A 17244-nucleotide genomic window follows, 5' to 3' on the forward strand; every position below is an offset into this window, starting at 1 on the left:
TCCTTTTTCAAAGGAACTCTTCAAATGACTTCAGGGCTAGTTCATTTAAGTGTTGAATACCAATTAATGAATGTATCCCGCTTCAGCCTACATGTCTAACACTTTGGATGGCTGTCTTTTAATCAATCATGATTAATGGCACATTAATGGCAATCTTTTGAACTGCATAGGATGCATAGAAACTTCTAATAGGCCAATGTTACAGTGCCATCTCCATAATTCGAGTTGGATCCGTGTGCCTGTGTTCATTCCATGGTTCATTCACAAAATAAATCACCTGGGAGCATGAGCAGCGGTGTGCGGCGTTTTCCTTTTTATTTTCCATAAATTCACCTACAACTCCAGCACCTGAAAAAAGTACCTCGGTGTGCGTATGTTCTTCAGCCGTTGTCATTCACAAATTGCCAATTGAATGAGGCGTGGCTATCGTGGCGGCGACATAAGACTCCCTGGAGTCGAGGTCACACCACCAGTGGCTTGCAGCATAGGCTATAGAAGGGCCATACCTCCAGACCCCAGCCCAGACCGCAAAGGCAAACTGAAAACAACACGTATCACTGGATAATCATTGGACTACCAAAGGAATCGTTTGGAGCTATACTTTTATTTTAGGCAGAGGATTCATTATTTCTTTTTTACAATGAAATTCCGCATGGATTTATTTCTAGGGACATTTATTGTGAACGCGAACTGTTGTGCTGCTATATATTGGCTGTAAGTATTCTTTACTTTTTTATTCGTATGTAGCTATGAGTCTGTTCAGATGCCTATGCTACTTTGTTTACTGACATATTTTTATTCTTTTAACAGGCCTATGCCATATGAAATAGCTGATTACCTAATTTAATGTTGTTGTTTTTACCTTTGCAGTGGACTTACTGTAAAGGGGAGCTCTGTAGGCTGGAATCAAACTCATCATTGCAAGCTGCTAGATTGGTTGGCCCCTGATCAATCGCAACTTTGCCGGAGAAACCTCGAGCTGATGCACAGTATTGTCCAAGCAGCCAAGTTGACCAAAAATACCTGTCAGAAGACCTTCAATGACATGCGATGGAACTGTTCATCTGTTGAAAAAGCCCCTCGTTTTACACCAGATTTGGCAAAAGGTAGGCTAAAGACACTTTAAAAAGTATCTTAGAAATTGAAGTATATCATGTGGCCTGTAAACTTCTGTGATTGGTTGTGATTTGCATTGATTTATCTGTTGGCTGTGCTCTATTGCAGGCACCAGGGAGTCCGCATTTGTGTTTTCGCTAGCGGCTGCTTTAGTGAGTCACTCCATTGGAAGAGCCTGCTCGTCTGGAGAGCTCCCCAGTTGCTCGTGCGCCCCAGCCCCTGCTGAACAGGCCGGGCCCGACTTCATATGGGGAGGATGCGGTGATAACCTGCGCTACGGTCTCCAAATGGGATCTGCCTTTTCTGATGCACCGATGAGAAACAGCAGATCTGGCTCTCAGGCGTTCCGGCTCATGCACTTGCACAACAATGCAGTTGGAAGACAGGTAATAGTCTAATCTCACATTGACATGAAATATACATTTTTATGCATGGATAATTACGCACGAGTTATTGTGCCATTGTTTTTAATAGTGGCATTGGCTTTTTGACAGTTTTTTTTACATCATAAACAACATGTTATATTATTAATATCTGCAAAACGTGGCAACACATTTTTATATCCTAATATCATTTTTGATATACTTTCAGGCACTTATTGATGCTCAAGAAACAAAATGCAAATGCCATGGGGTGTCCGGGTCCTGCTCTGTCAAAACATGTTGGAAGGGCCTCCATGATATTAACCACATTGCCATGGATCTCAAATCCAAGTACCTGTCTGCCACCAAGGTGATCCATCGTCATGTTGGGACAAGGAAGCAGTTGGTCCCCAAAGAGTTGAACGTTCGACCAGTGAGAGAGAGTGAGTTGGTCTACCTGGTCAGCTCTCCGGATTACTGCACACACAATGAGAAGCATGGCTCACTCGGCACACAGGACAGGTATGTTTGTGTTTCTCTCAATGTTTCAGTGGAAATTGTGATTTTTACTCTACCTTTGACACCTTGAAGGTCTAATACAGTGGTTCTTAACCTGGGTTCAATCGAACCCCAGGGGTTCGGTGAGTCAGTCTCAGGGGTTCGGCGGAGGTCAAGACACACACCCGACTCATATGATTCGTGATGACACATATTAGACTCTAATATGTTGATCCTCATTCATAAGAGTTTTATATTGTTGTTTATTGATTGGAACACGTTTTTTTTGTCTCCAGACAGTGCAATAAGACGTCCAATGACAGTGGGAGTTGCAATCTTATGTGCTGTGGTCGTGGCTACAATGCCTACACTGAGAGGATTGTGGAGAGATGCCAGTGCAAGTACCACTGGTGCTGCTATGTCACCTGCAAGAGGTGCGAAAGGACAGTGGAGAGATATATATGCAAATGAACTTTGCCCAGAGACATGTGAGTGAACATGAAGCACTATTTTCACCACCATCATCTTGTCGAATTGTGCAGACCCAGCAGTCACCTGACCTGACTCCCTGTGTGCTTCCGTGCTACTACATAGCCTACAGGCTAAGTGCAATGAAAAACAAGAGGAGCAACTCACAGACACTACCAAAGATAAGCAGATGATCTGGACTCCGTTAGCTGTTTTAAAGAGACTGGAGGGCACTACTGTGAAGAAGATTGTGTTACTTGAAGAGCAAATGTGATTGATTGGGAGCTGTAGGCTATTTGAGTTTGATTTGTAAAATGTTCCGCAATAGGAGAAGTTGAATAGATGACAAAGTGACTGAATCACAACAAAGACTTCCCAGAAGCTTCCCCAAATGCGAATTGGCCAGTCAGTTTTAAGATTTCCAACTGATAATGAAAAGCTTTTAACAATTTTACATCTTACACGTTAACGAAATTGCAAATAAGAGTCAGAATAGCTGATTGATCTTATGTCCATTTTAGTCACACAGGGTTAATGCCATTCTAAGCTTAGGGATATTCTGATCATAGGCATGCAACACACATATTATCAACAGTTTAAGCTGTATTTTTAGTTGTTTATGATTATATTGGGCATGTTGATGTACAGTTGAAGTCGGAAGTTTACATACACTTAGGTTGGAGTCATTAAAAATCATTTTTCAACCACTCCACAAATTTCTTGTTAACAAACTATAGTTTTGGCAAGCCGGTTAGGACATCTACTTTGTCCATGACGCAAGTAATTTTTCCAACAATTGTTTACAGACAGATTATTTCACTTATAATTCACTGTATCACAATTCCAGTGGGTCAGAAGTTTACATACACTAAGTTGACAGTGCCTTTAAACAGCTTGGAAAATTCCAGAAAATTACGTCATGGCTTTAGAAGCTTCTGATAGCCTAATAGACATCATTTGAGTCAATTGGAGGTGTACATGTGGATGTATTTCAAGGCCTACCTTCAAACTCAGTGCCTCTTTGCTTGACATCATGGGATAATCAAAAGAAATCAGCCAAGACCTCAGAATTTCTTTTTTAGACCTCCACAAGTCTGGTTCATCCTTGGAAGCAATTTCCCAACGCCTGAAGGTACCACGTTCATCTGTACAAACAATTGTACACAGGTATAAACCCCATGGGACCACGCAGCCGTCATACCGCTCAGGAAGGAGACGCGTTCTGTCTCCTAGAGATGAACGTACTTTGGTGCGAAAAGTGCAATCAATTCCTGAACAACAGCAAAGGACCTTGTGAAGGTGCTGGAGGAAACAGGTACAAAAGTATCTATATCCACAGCAAAACGAGTCCTATATCAACATAACCTGAAAGGCCGCTCAGCAGGAAGAAGCCACTGCTCCAAAACCGCCATAAAAAAAGCCAGACTACGGTTTGCAACTGCACATGGGGACAAAGATCGTACTTTTTGGTGAAATGTCCTCTGGTCTGATGAAACAAAAATAGCTCTGTTTGGCCATAATGACCATCATTATGTTTGGAGGAAAAAGGTGGATGCTTGCAAGCCGAAGAACACCATTCCAACCGTGAAGCATGGGGGTGGCAGCATCATGTTGTGGGGGTGCTTTGCTGCAGGAGGGACTGGTGCACTTCACAAAATAGATGGCGTCATGAGGGAGGAAAATTATATGGATATATTGAAGCACATCTCAAGACATCAGTCAGGAAGTTAAAGCTTGGTTGCAAATGGGTCTTCCAAATGGACAATGACCCCAAGCATACTCCCAAAGTTGTGGCAAAATGGCTCAAGGACAACAAAGTCAAGGTATTGGAGTGGCCATCACAAAGCCTTGACCTCAATCCCATAGAACATTTGTGAGGAGAACTGAAAAAGCATGTGTGAGCAAGGAGGCCTGCAAACCTGATTCAGTTACACCAGCTCTGTCAGGAGGAATGGGCCAAAATTCACCCAACTTATTGTGGGAAGCCTGTGGAAGGCTACCCGAAACATTTGACCCAAGTTAAACAATTTAAAGGCAATGCTACCAAATACTAGTTGAGTGTATGTAAACTTCTGACCCACTGGGAATGTGATGAAAGAAATAAAAGCTGAAATAAATCATTCTCTCTACTATTATTCTGACATTTCACATTCTTAAAATAAAGTGGTGATCCTAACTGACCTTTGACAGGGCATTTTTACTAGGATTAAATATCAGGAATTGTGAAAAACTGAGCTTAAATGTATTTGGCTAAGGTGTATGTAAACCTCCAACTTCAACTGTAGATAAGTGCAATTGTATATTTATTTTATTAAAAAAACTACACACAATGTGTCCTGTTAAGTTTTAACTCTCTGTGTATCATATGAGACTGCCTGTGGCAGGTGCTGCCAAACTTGTAGACCTAATTTGTCTTTAGGCAAAGCAATAGTAACTGTAGTATTTATGCAGCAGAGGCTGTAGTAACTTGACACAATAATAAATCCACACTTTCATTAATTCCACTGAATTTAAGGCTCACACTGTTTATACCATCCACAGTTAGCTAAAAGTTAAATCGTGGTACTTACATTTCTGAAATATTTAAGGCAACTTAATGACGTTTCAGTTAATTCCACAGACACTTATTTTAAATGTGTCTGAAGCATGGAGTTCCAGTGCTTGAGATAACTAAAGAGTTGACATCCAACTGTAAACGTCCCCCATGTTGATTCAGAACCTGGTGTGAATATGCTTGGAATGCACACAAGCCCTCCCAACTTTGTTCAGTCCAGAAGGGATTCAACTGGTGATCATTTTAAAGGGGTAATTTGCAGTTGCTAACATCCATTTTTTTTACTTATAAATTGCTTAAGAATATAACTTATAAATGCCTCATGAGCTTAGTTTAACTGTCGTACCCCCATCAGAACCCAAAATATAAGCTTGTTTTACTCCAAAGTTTGTAAACAAAGTAAATGTAAACAAACACTATATTGTCGCAAAACATTGTTATTGAAACTATAATTTTGATCAGTCCTTGCATCCATAGATCTCTATAGGAGCTATGGATGCATTTCTAAACTGCTGATTGCCTCTTTAAAGGGTCATGATCCACATACATATGGGCACATACCGTTATATCCTCATCATTATTGGTGGTAAAGATTGATTAATATTATAAACAAGAAAACTGCATAAAAACTGTCAAACAAAATTATATGGAATTGGTCAGTGGTCACTAAATATAAAGGTTTTCTGTCTGTGTTGGAGAATTTTGGATATGATTGATGGTGGCAACACATAGCTCCAAAAAATATAGACGGCTATTTACATTAGGGCTGTTGTTAGTCTTCCACATGTTTTAAAACCCTCCCGTGCAGCCATGGAAACTAATTACAAAAAAACAGGTGTTTCGTTCTTGCTGCATCCGAAATACACTCATGTTTTAGCCTGCCTTGTTGTGGAGCTAATTGCTGAAAAACATTGTTATTTTTGAGTGTTACATTTGTAGATGTCAAAAGCAAAACAGCATGCATTCTTTGGTTAGAATTCTTTAGAATTCGATAGACCGCAGTAGAGCAGCTATAGGGCAGACGTACAGCCTAATTAGCTCTGCTTACTCTATAGAAGTGCAGTGAGAAGGACATGCTGCACATTTTCTGCGATGGACTTCACTATTCCATGACACATAGACTGTGTTAAAAAAAAAAAAAGGATAGATGAGAGAATGTTTTAAACTGTACCTATATCGGAGTATTTTCAGTGATGTTATGGCACAGAGAGTAGGAGAATAGAAGGGAGTATGAGTGAACCAGCATTATATTGTAAGGTACACAGCAAATTGGCCAGTTTTACCTAGTTTCGATTTTTGGGGGGTAACATAATTCAGGAGTGAACTTTTTTTTCTATTATTTTCAATTGCTAGATGCAATTGTCAAGTATGCGGTACATTTTCCCAACACTTAGTACAAAACTCATAACATGCATTTTACTATTACTTAATCCAACTGCTCTTAATTGATAATAACTTAACTGTTTGGTAAACCTTGAGATTTCCAACTGGTTTGTCTACTACAAATTTTGAGAACTACATACAGTTTTTTTCAATTACTTTTGCGCATTTTTCACATATACTGTAAGTGGTATATTTTCAAAACTCTAAGTACAAAACTCTAAACTGATAACACTTGGAATGCCCCCTATCTTATGTTCAGAACTTTTGATTGTGCATTCATTGGCGTTTCACACATTTTTCACCGCTGAGTCATTCATGCAAAATCAATGTTTTCCGTGAAATACCATGAGAACATTTAATTTAGTTACCAATACATCAGATAATGATAGGCTCACCATTTAGTCATTTTCATTTTAAAAAGTCTAAGCTATTGGTAAAATATTGAGTTTGGCCCAGAAAAACTCACTGAATAACACATGCATAAATGTAAAAAAAAGACTGTAAAAAAAATTATCATAAGAAACAAGGTTTTGAAGTGTTTGCCCTATATCTAGGAGATATAAGAAAGCTCAGGATTTTTTTTTATTTATTTTTTTTACACATATTTAACCCCTTTTTTGGGTAGGCACAAAATTACCTACTTTTCTCCTTCCCAGGTGGCAACACATATTTCTGCGTGCCTGGCAGATATCTCAACTTGGATGTCGGCCTACCACCTCAAGCTCAACCTCGACAAGACGGACCACTGCAACTCGCTGTTGGCTGGGCTCCCCGCTTGTGCCATCACTATTTTGCTTCCCCTGCCTGCTATTCGGTGGAGAGGGTGTGTGGTCCAAGTTTGGACTTAAGGGTCTTTTTTCCAAGCTTAAAAGGATGAACATTCACATGGGCCAGGAAAGGTTGAATATATTGGCCATGCTGTCTATCCAGCATGACTTCTGCCGCATTCAAAACAACTGGATACTTGGAACTGGGTAATCTCAGACTTCAGTGAGTTCAAGACAACTGGGAACTTAGAAAAAAACTAGCTCCGACTGGGGAAATACGTTTTGAACGGTCATCCAACTTGGAATTCCAAGTCGTGAACTCGGGCCTCATTCTAGAGCTCCAACCTGAAGATCACTGAAGTCATGATTCGACCTTGTTCTTTTCCGACTTACCAGTTGTCTTAAAAGCACCATACATCCAGAGAATGCCAGGCTATGAGGACAAAGTTTGATGACAAAATTTGCCCACGAAAGATCGGCGCGCCACCTTCTTGTTCAAGTGAGCACAGCACAACAAGGAGTCAAAAAATGTATTGTATCCCTATAAAACAATATGTAATGTGCCAGGGAGATATGTATACTGTAGCTAAGAAAGTAATACTAAGTGTATGTTGTGTAGTAAGCTATTAGTAGCCCATGTGATCACCCTAATAATTTGATCCCTTTCCCGCTCATAACTTAGCCTACTGTTCTGACTTGGTGGTGCACATGTAGCCTATAGCCTGTTTTAGAGAAATGTCATCATAGAATATTGTAAGAGTTTTCATTGTCTGCTTATATGCCCCCTTTATTTATTTTACAGTTCTGAGTTGGTGCCAGGGAGAATACTGTAAGAACGGCCCATTTTCTGAATTCTGTCACTGTACAATTAAAAAGTGCTGAACAGATATTGACTACGTCCGTCTTAGCTCGCTCATTAATGTCTTAATCGAAATTATAGATTGCATCTTATCCACTCATCGTTCCCTTATGCCATAGTTTGTACATCTCAATTGTCAGTAAAAACCACATTTGTTTAAGCAAGTCATCCATATCAGCTATGTTTTTTTAAAGGCAGTAAATGTGGCTGAATTAACAGTTTTGCTGCCAGACAAGGCTCCGCTGATAGCCAGGTGTAGCGGTGGTAAGGATTCCCTCCATGGTGCTGAAAATAAATATCTGCTGTTGGGACAGCTCTATGTAGGCCCTAGCAGTTTGTGGGCACTGTTAGCACTTGATGTTAATCTGCAATAACACAGACCTCAAAGCAAATCAGGGGAAGGAAAATTGGTTTATTCAAAGAGGACAAATCATGCAGGTAGGTACATGGTAGATGTTCATGCTCCCCTGTCCTCAGTGATTCTCTCCAGTGAACAAAGGGACAGGATGTAGTTTATAACCCAACCCTAGCCTGTGGTTGACCAATTAGAATTCCTTGCAATAAAACTGGGCCAATGGCCAAATAACAAGCATCCTATTTCAGGTTGGACCAATGAGAACATGCCACACGTAGCTATGACTTCAGGACTGACATTCCTATCAGATGTTGAACTGAAAACCAACAATTTCATTAATAATTCCCTATTGACCATTAGTACGCCATTGACTTTTAGTACTCTTGACCTCACGTCCTCTGCGTTGTGTATTTATCTTTGAAATATTCTTACAGCACCGTTTGTCACCGTTATAGTGCAATTCATGTATTTGTTAGTGGTGTTGTGTAGTGTCTTTGCTGGCATGCATCTATAAAAAAAAAAAGTAGTTTGGCCCACTAAGATTTATCGCCACTGTATGCTTCTGATGGTTCACAGCAGCATCACCCTATAAAAATATATTTGGGTAAGTTATTTTTACAGTTGATATTTTCAGATTGGGGTGAACTACTCTGGCAGCCTCTGCCATGGTAAGGCCTTTGTTTACCACATGGTCAACAACAATGGCCGGTACCTCATTAGACACAACAGTTCTTTGCCATCTGCCTCCCTCTCTGACAGATAGGTAGGAGCAAGCCCATGTAATGCTTTGTAGGTTAGCAGTAAAACCTTGTAATCAGCCCTTGCCTTAACAGGAAGCCAGTGTGCGGAGGCTAGCACTGGAGTAATATGATCAAATTTTTTGGTTCTAGTCAGGATTCTAGCAGCCGTATTTAGCACTAAATGAAGTTTATTTAGTGCTTTATCCGGGTAGCCGGAAAGGAGAGCATTGCAGTCGTCTAACCTAGAAGTAACAAAAGCATGGATTCATTTCTTTCTCCATGTTGAAATTAATTGCAAGTGTTCACAGCCCCTCTTTTCAGTATATGGTGACCAAATGTGGTTTCATTTTTTAACTAGGCAAGTCAGTTAAGAACAAATTCCAATAACAGCTTAGTAGGTTAATGAACTACCTTGTTCAGGGGCAGAACAGAAGATTTTTACCTTGTCAGCTCAGGGATTTGACTAGCACACTTTTCAGTTAATGACCCAACAGTCTAACCACTAGGCTACCTGCCGCTATGTGTTAGCGCTATGTGAAATCAATTAGCAACAACGAGTAGTCATTATGTATGGTTATCATGTATAATACATGTAATATAGATGTTTATACTTTACAAACACACATTTTGTTCCTGTAGTTCTCAAAATCCATATACAGTAGACAAACCAGTTTAAAAACTATAGGTTTACCAAACGGTTAAGTGATGCACCAAAATCAAATCAAAATCAAATGTATTTATTTATATAGACCTTCTTACATCAGCTGATATCTCAAAGTGCTGTACAGAAACCCAGCCTAAAACCCCAAACAGCAAGCAATGCAGGTGTAGAAGCACGGTGGCTAGGAAAAACTCCCTAGAAAGGCCAAAACCTTGGAAGAAACCTAGAGAGGAACCAGGCTATGAGGGGTGAGTCCTCTTCTGCCTGTGCCGGGTGGAGATTATAACAGAACATGGCCAAGATGTTCAAATGTTCATAAATGACCGGCATGGTAAAATAATAATAATCACAGTAGTTGTCGAGGGTGCAACAGGTCAGCACCTCAGAAGTAAATGTCAGCTGGCTTTTCATAGCCGATCATTGAGAGTATCTCTACCGCTCCTGCTGTCTCTAGAGAGTTGAAAACAGCAGATCTGGGACAGGTAGCACGTCCGGTGAACAGGTCAGGGTTCCATAGCCGCAGGCAGAACAGTTGAAACTGGAGCAGCAGCACGGCCAGGTGGACTGGGGACAGCAAGGAGTCATCATGCCAGGTAGTCCTGAGGCATGGTCCTAGGGCTCAGGTCCCCCAAGAGAAAGAAATCAAGAATTAGAGAGAGCATACTTAAATTCACACAGGACACTGGAGAAATACTCCAGATATAACAGACTGACCCTAGCCCCCCGACACAAACTACTGCAGCACAAATACTGGAGGCTGAGACAGGAGGGGTCAGGAGACACTGTGGCCCCATCCGATGATATCCCCGGACAGGGCCAAACAGGCAGGATATAACCCCACCCACTTTGCCAAAGCACAGCCCCCACACCACTAGAGGGGTACCTTCAACCACTAACTTAGCATCCTGAGACAAGGCAGAGTATAGCCCACAAAGATCTCTGCCACGGCACAACCCAAGGGGGGGGGGGGCCAACCCAGACAGGAAGACCACGTCAGTGACTCTTCCCATTCAAGTGACGCACCCCTTCTAGGGACGGCATGGAAGAGCACCAGTAAGCCAGTGACTCAGCCCCTGTAATAGGGTTAGAGGCAGAGAATCCCAGTGGAGAGAGGGGAACCGGCCAGGCGGAGACAGCAAGGGTGGTTCGTTGCTCCAGTGCCTTTGCGTTCACCTTCACACTCCTGGACCAGACTACACTCAATCATAGGACCTACTGAAGAGATGAGTCTTCAATAAAGACTTAAAGGTTGAGACCGAGTCTGCGTCTCTCACATGGGTAGGCAGACCATTCCATAAAAATGGAGCGCTATAGGAGAAAGCCCTGCCTCCAGCTGTTTGCTTAGAAATTCTAGGGACAATTAGGAGGCCTGCGTCTTGTGACCGTAGCGTAGGTGTAGGTATGTACGGCAGGACCAAATCGGAAAGATAGGTAGGAGCAAGCCCATGTAATGCTTTGTAGGTTAGCAGTAAAACCTTGAAATCGGCCCTTGCCTTAACAGGAAGCCAGTGTACGGAGGCTAGCACTGGAGTAATATGATCACATTTTTTGGTTCTAGTCAGGATTCTAGCAGCCGTATTTAGCACTAACTGAAGTTTATTTAGTGCTTTATCCGGGTAGCCGGAAAGTAGAGCATTGCAGTAGTCTAACCTAGAAGTAACAAAATCATGGGTACATTTTTCTGCATCAATTTTGGACAGAAAATGTCTGATCTTTGCAATGTTACGCAGATGGAAAAAAGCCGTCCTTGAAATAATCTTGATATGTTCGTCAAAAGAGAGATCAGGGTCCAGAGTAACGCCGAGGTCCTTCAGTTTTATTTGAGACGACTGTACAACCATCAAGATTAATTGTCAGATTCAACAGAAGATCTCTTTGTTTCTTGGGACCTAGAACAAGCATCTCTGTTTTGTCAGAGTTGAAAAGTAGAAAGTTTGCAGCCATCCACTTCCTTATGTCTGAAACACCGGCTTCCAGCGAGTGCAATTTTGGGGCTTCACCATGTTTCATTGAAATGAACAGCTGTGTGTCATCCGCATAGCAGTGAAAGTTAACATTATGTTTTCGAATGACATCCCCAAGAGGTAAAATATATAGTGAAAACAATAGTGGTCCTAAAACGGAACCTTGAGGAACACCGAAATTTACAGTTGATTTGTCAGAGGACAAACCATTCACAGAGACAAACTGATATCTTTCCGACAGATAAGATCTAAACCAGGCCAGAACTTGTCCGTGTAGACCAATTTGGGTTTCCAATCTCTCCAAAAGAATGTGGTGATCGATGGTATCAAAAGCAGCACTAAGGTCTAGGAGCACGAGGACAGATGCAGAGCCTCGGTCTGACGCCATTAAAAGGTAATTTACCACCTTCACAAGTGCAGTCTCAGTGCTATGATGGGGTCTAAAACCAGACTGAAGCATTTCGTATACATTGTTTGTCTTCAGGAAGGCAGTGAGTTGCTGCGCAACAGCTTTTTGTAAAATTTTTGAGAGGAATGGAAGATTCGATATAGGCCGATTTTTAGTTTTTTATATTTTCTGGGTCAAGGTTTGGCTTTTTCAAGAGAGGCTTTATTACTGCCACTTTTAGTGAGTTTGGTACACATCCGGTGGCTAGAGAGCCGTTTATTGTGTTCAACATAGGAGGCCCAAGCACAGGAAGCAGCTCTTTCAGTAGTTTAGTTGGAATAGGGTCCAGTATGCAGCTTCAAGGTTTAGAGGCCATGATTTATTTTCATTATTGTGTCAAGAGATATAGTACTAAAACACTTGAGTGTCTTCCTTGATCCTAGGTCCTGGCAGAGTTGTGCAGACTCAGGACAACTGAGATTTAGAGGAATACGCAGATTTAAAGAGGAGTCCATAATTTGCTTTCTAATGATCATGATCTTTTCCTCAAAGAAGTTCATGAATTTATTACTGCTATAGTGAAAGCGATCCTCTTTTGGGGAATGCTGCTTTTTAGTTAGCTTTGCGACAGTATCAAAAATAAATTTCGGATTGTTCTTATTTTCCTCAATTAGGTTGGATAAATAGGATGATCGAGCAGCAGTGAGGGCTCCTCGATACTGCACGGAACCGTCTTTCCAAGCTAGTCGGAAGACTTCCAGTTTGGTGTGGCGCCATTTCCGTTCCAATTTTCTGGAAGCTTGCTTCAGAGCTCGGGTATTTTCTGTATACCAGGGAGCTAGTTTCTTATGACAAATGTTTTTAGTTTTTACGGGTGCAACTGCATCTAGGGTATTGCGCAAGGTTAAATTGAGTTCCTCAGTTATGTGGTTAACTGATATTTGTCCTTCGACATCCTTGGGTAGGCAGAGGGAGTCTGGAAGGGCATCAAGGAATCTTTGGGTTGTCTGAGAATTTATAGCCCGACTTTTGATGCTCCTTGGTTGGGGTCTGAGCAGATGATTTGTTGCGATTGCAAACGTATTAAAATGGTGGTCCGATAGTCCAGGATTATGAGGAAAAATATTAAGATCCACAACATTTATTCCATGGGACAAAACTAGGTCCAGAGTATGACTGTGGCAGTGAGTAGGTCTGGAGTCATGTTGGACAAAACCCACTGAGTCGATGATGGCTCCAAAAGCCTTTTGGAGTGGGTCTGTGGACTTTTCCAAGTGAATATTAAAGTCACCAAAAATTTGAATATTATCTGCTATGACTACATGGTCCGATAGGAATTCAGGGAACTCAGTGAGGAACGCTGTATATGGCCCAGGAGGCCTGTAAACAGTAGCTATAAAAAGTGATCGAGTAGGCTGCATAGATTTCATTACTATAAGCTCAAAAGACGAAAACTTCGGGGGGGGTTTTGTAAATTGAAATTTGCAATCGTAAATGTTAGCAACGCCTCTGCCTTTGCGGGATGTGCGGGGGATATGGTCAGTAGTGTAACCAGGAGGTGAGGCCTCATTTAACACAGTAAATTCATCAGGCTTAAGCCATGTTTCAGTCAGGCCAATCACATCAAGATTATGATCAGTGACTATAACTGCCTTGGAAGTGAGGGATCTAACATTAAGTAGACCTATTTTGAGATGTGAGGTATCACGATCTCTTTCAATGATGGCAGGAATGGAGGAGGTCTTTATTCTAGTGAGATTGTTAAAGCGAACACCGCCATGTTTAGTTTTGCCCAACCTAGGTCGAGGCACAGACATGGTCTCAATGGGGATAGCTGAGCTGACTACACTGTGCTAGTGGCAGACTCCACTAAGCTGGCAGGCTGGCTAACATAGCTGAAGCTATGTTGCGCTTGGTGACCTCTGACTGTTTCATCCTAACATCTTTGGTGCCGACGTGGATAACAATATCCCTATACTCTACACTCGCCAGTTTTAGTTTTAGCCAGCACCATCTTCAGATTAGCCTCAAGGTCCGTAGCCCTGCCCCCTGGTAAACAGTGTATGATCGCTGGATGATTCGTTTTAAATCTAATACTGCGGGTAATGGAGTCGCCAATGACTAGGGTTTTCAATTTGTCAGAGATAATGGTGGGAGCCTTCGGCGTCTCAGACCCCGTAACGGGAGGAGTAGAGACCAGAGACGGCTCGGCCTAAGACTAAGACTCGCTGCTTAATGGGGAGAACCGGTTGAAAGTTTCTGTCTGCTGAATGAGCGACACCGGTTGAGCATTCCTACAGCATTTCCCTCCAGAAGCCATGAGAAAATTGTCCGGCTGCGGGGACCGTGCGAAGGGATTTATACTACTATCTGTACTTACTGGTGGCACAGACACTGTTTCACTGAAAAATGACACTGAAATTACCCTTGCCTAACGATTGCGTCTGAAGCTGGGCTTGCAGGACAGCTATCCTCGCCATAAGGCGATCGTTCTCCTGTATATTATGAGTACAGCGACTGCAATTAGAAGGCATCATGTTAATGTTACTACTTAGCGTCGGCTGGTGGAGGTCTTGACGAACCATGTCCAGATAAAGCGTCCAGAGTGAAAAAGTTGAGTGAGGGAAAAACTAAAAATATAAACGGTAATTAAAAAGTAAAAACCGTAAAGTTGTCAGGTAGCAAAGTAAGGTTAGCAACAAAACGCACAGCAGCACGTAAACAAGTCTGCAAATTGTGAGCGCAGTTGGATTAAGTGACGGTCAAATGTATTTAAAGAAATGAGAAGAGAATCAGAGCATTGCATTGTGGAAGACAATTACTTTATATGAAAGGTATTTCTAGATGAAACACTGATTAGGTTTTGTGAAAAAGTTACTGTGTGATTTTGTGTGTTGTACTTAGTCAATTGAAAATGTGCCTTAAAGTTTTGAAAAAACATCATTTTGATTATCTGTTTTGAGTTTTCTACTAAGAGTTGTGAAATTGTACCACATACTTGTGAAAATAGTACCAAAGCGATTTTGATGGGGGTTTTTTTAAATTATGTGACTATCATTTAATTCAATAGCAAAAAATACAAGATACAAATGTCAAAACTGTTTTAAGTGGTGAATTGAAAGAATAGTAGATGATAAATATTATTTTCCATACGGTATTTGACTATAACTTGACATGCACAATTTTCTTTATAATTTGTATCTAATGGCAGGTTGTGAGCATGTTGAGAAATACAGTGCGTTCGGAAAATATGCAGACCCCTCCCCTTTTTCCACTTTTTGTTACGTTACAGCCTTATTCTAAAATGGTTTCAATAACATTTTAATTTAAATGATCACCAAACTACACGAAATACCCCATAATGACAAAGTGAAAACAGGTTTTTAGAAATGTTTGCTAAATGTATTAAAATAAAAGACAGAAATACCTTATTTACATAAATATTCAGACCCTTTGCTATGAAACTCGAAATGTATCCATTGATCATCCTTGAGATGTTTCTACAACTTGATTGGAGTCCACCTGTGGTAAATTCAATTGATCCGAATGCACTGTATGTCAGTCTTACAGTTTCATTATCCTTTTACAGTACATATGTAGGAGAAATCATCAGAAATAGGTGTATTGTAAAACAGTTGGCAACTGTAAAAATGTGGCACATTTCTGCCCATCCAACATCGTACAAGATCACCTTTTCTAAAGTATCGCCTGTCTCACTTGAAATTCAGCTTACAGTCTATCACTGAAATTCAGATAATGAGTGGAATATATTGTTATTTATAAACTGGGTGATTCGAGTCCTGAATGCTGATTGGCTGACAGCTGTGGTATATCAGACCGTATACCACGTGTATGACAAAACGTGTATTTTTACTGCTCTAATTACATCAGTATAGTCAGTTTATAATAGCATAAGGCACCTCAGAGGTTTGTTGTACATGGCCAATATACCACAGCTAAGGGCTGTGTCCAGGCACTCTGCATTGCGTTGTGCGTAAGACCAGCCCTTAGCCGTGGCATATCGGCCATATATCACACCCCCTCGGGCCTTATTGCTTAAATACAACCCAGGTATTTCAGCAGTGCATTGTACACTACACTATAATTCCAAAAGGTAGCACATAGAGTCTCTTTCCACTTTGTCCTATTGAAGCACACTGGCTGATGGAAAATTATGATGTAGTATTTACAGCCACATCCATATATGATTTGGTTTTACCTTACAACATAAATGGATGTTGAATGTATATAATTATACATTAAAATACATTAAAATATTGAATTTTATAGTGTTCGGCAATTATCAAACTTATAACTTAATTAGGCACTACATAGTTTTGGTTCAGTAGTTATCCGTTTTGAGCAGTTTAAATAAATGATAGTTAATTGTATTTTTTACAAATGACAAGAAGATCATATCAAAAGTAAAGTGAATATTGCATTTTGAAAAGCAGATACTTAGATTGAATACGTATCCAAATTGAAAGAGTGATTTGGTGCAGTGAACAACTAACTTTGTGAATTTGTTTGTTGTACTCAGTCAATTGAAAATGTGCTAAGAGTTTTGAAACATGAGCCATTTTGATTATCTGTTTTGACTTTTGTGCTTAGAGTTTTGAAAATGTACCATGTACTTGTTGTGAAAATTGCACCTGTTGTGAAAATTGCACCATAGTGATTGAAAGAAACTGTAATGAAAATGTATGTTTGTAAAGTATAAACATATGAAGTATAATATATACTGTATTATAAACTGGGTGATTCGAGCCCTGAATGCTGATTGGCTGATAGCCTTGGTATATCAGACAACATAAACTGGGTGGTTTGAGCCCTGAATGGTGAATGACTGGAAGCCGTGGTTTATCATTCCATATCACTGGTATGACAAAACATGTATTTTTACTGCTCTAATTACGTTGGTAACCAGTTTATAATATCAATAAGGCACCTCGGATGTTTGTGGTATATTGCCAATATACCACGGCTAAGGGCTTTATCGAGGAACCCCTCGTTGCGTCGTGCATATGTAACCATGTGAAATGGCTAGCTAGTTAGCGGGGTGCGCGCTAAAAGCGTTTCAATCGGTGACGTCACTCGCTCTGAGACCTTGAAGTAGTTGTTGGGTAACG

The 17244-nt window shown here is 40.8% G+C and overlaps 1 protein-coding gene across 1 annotated transcript; it reads left to right on the forward strand.

Moving 5' to 3' along the window:
• Positions 1-488: 488 nt before the first annotated feature.
• Positions 489-3148, forward strand: wnt11f2 (wnt 11, family member 2). Its single transcript, XM_014138050.2, has 5 exons — positions 489-714; positions 871-1106; positions 1225-1502; positions 1708-2000; positions 2273-3148. The coding sequence occupies exons 1-5, from the start codon at positions 641-643 to the stop codon at positions 2445-2447; spliced, it is 1056 nt and encodes a 351-aa protein (XP_013993525.1). The 5' UTR covers positions 489-640; the 3' UTR covers positions 2448-3148.
• Positions 3149-17244: the final 14096 nt, after the last annotated feature.

Source organism: Salmo salar, chromosome ssa13 (assembly GCF_905237065.1).
Source record: "Salmo salar chromosome ssa13, Ssal_v3.1, whole genome shotgun sequence".
Taxonomy (NCBI): Eukaryota; Metazoa; Chordata; class Actinopteri; order Salmoniformes; family Salmonidae; genus Salmo; species Salmo salar.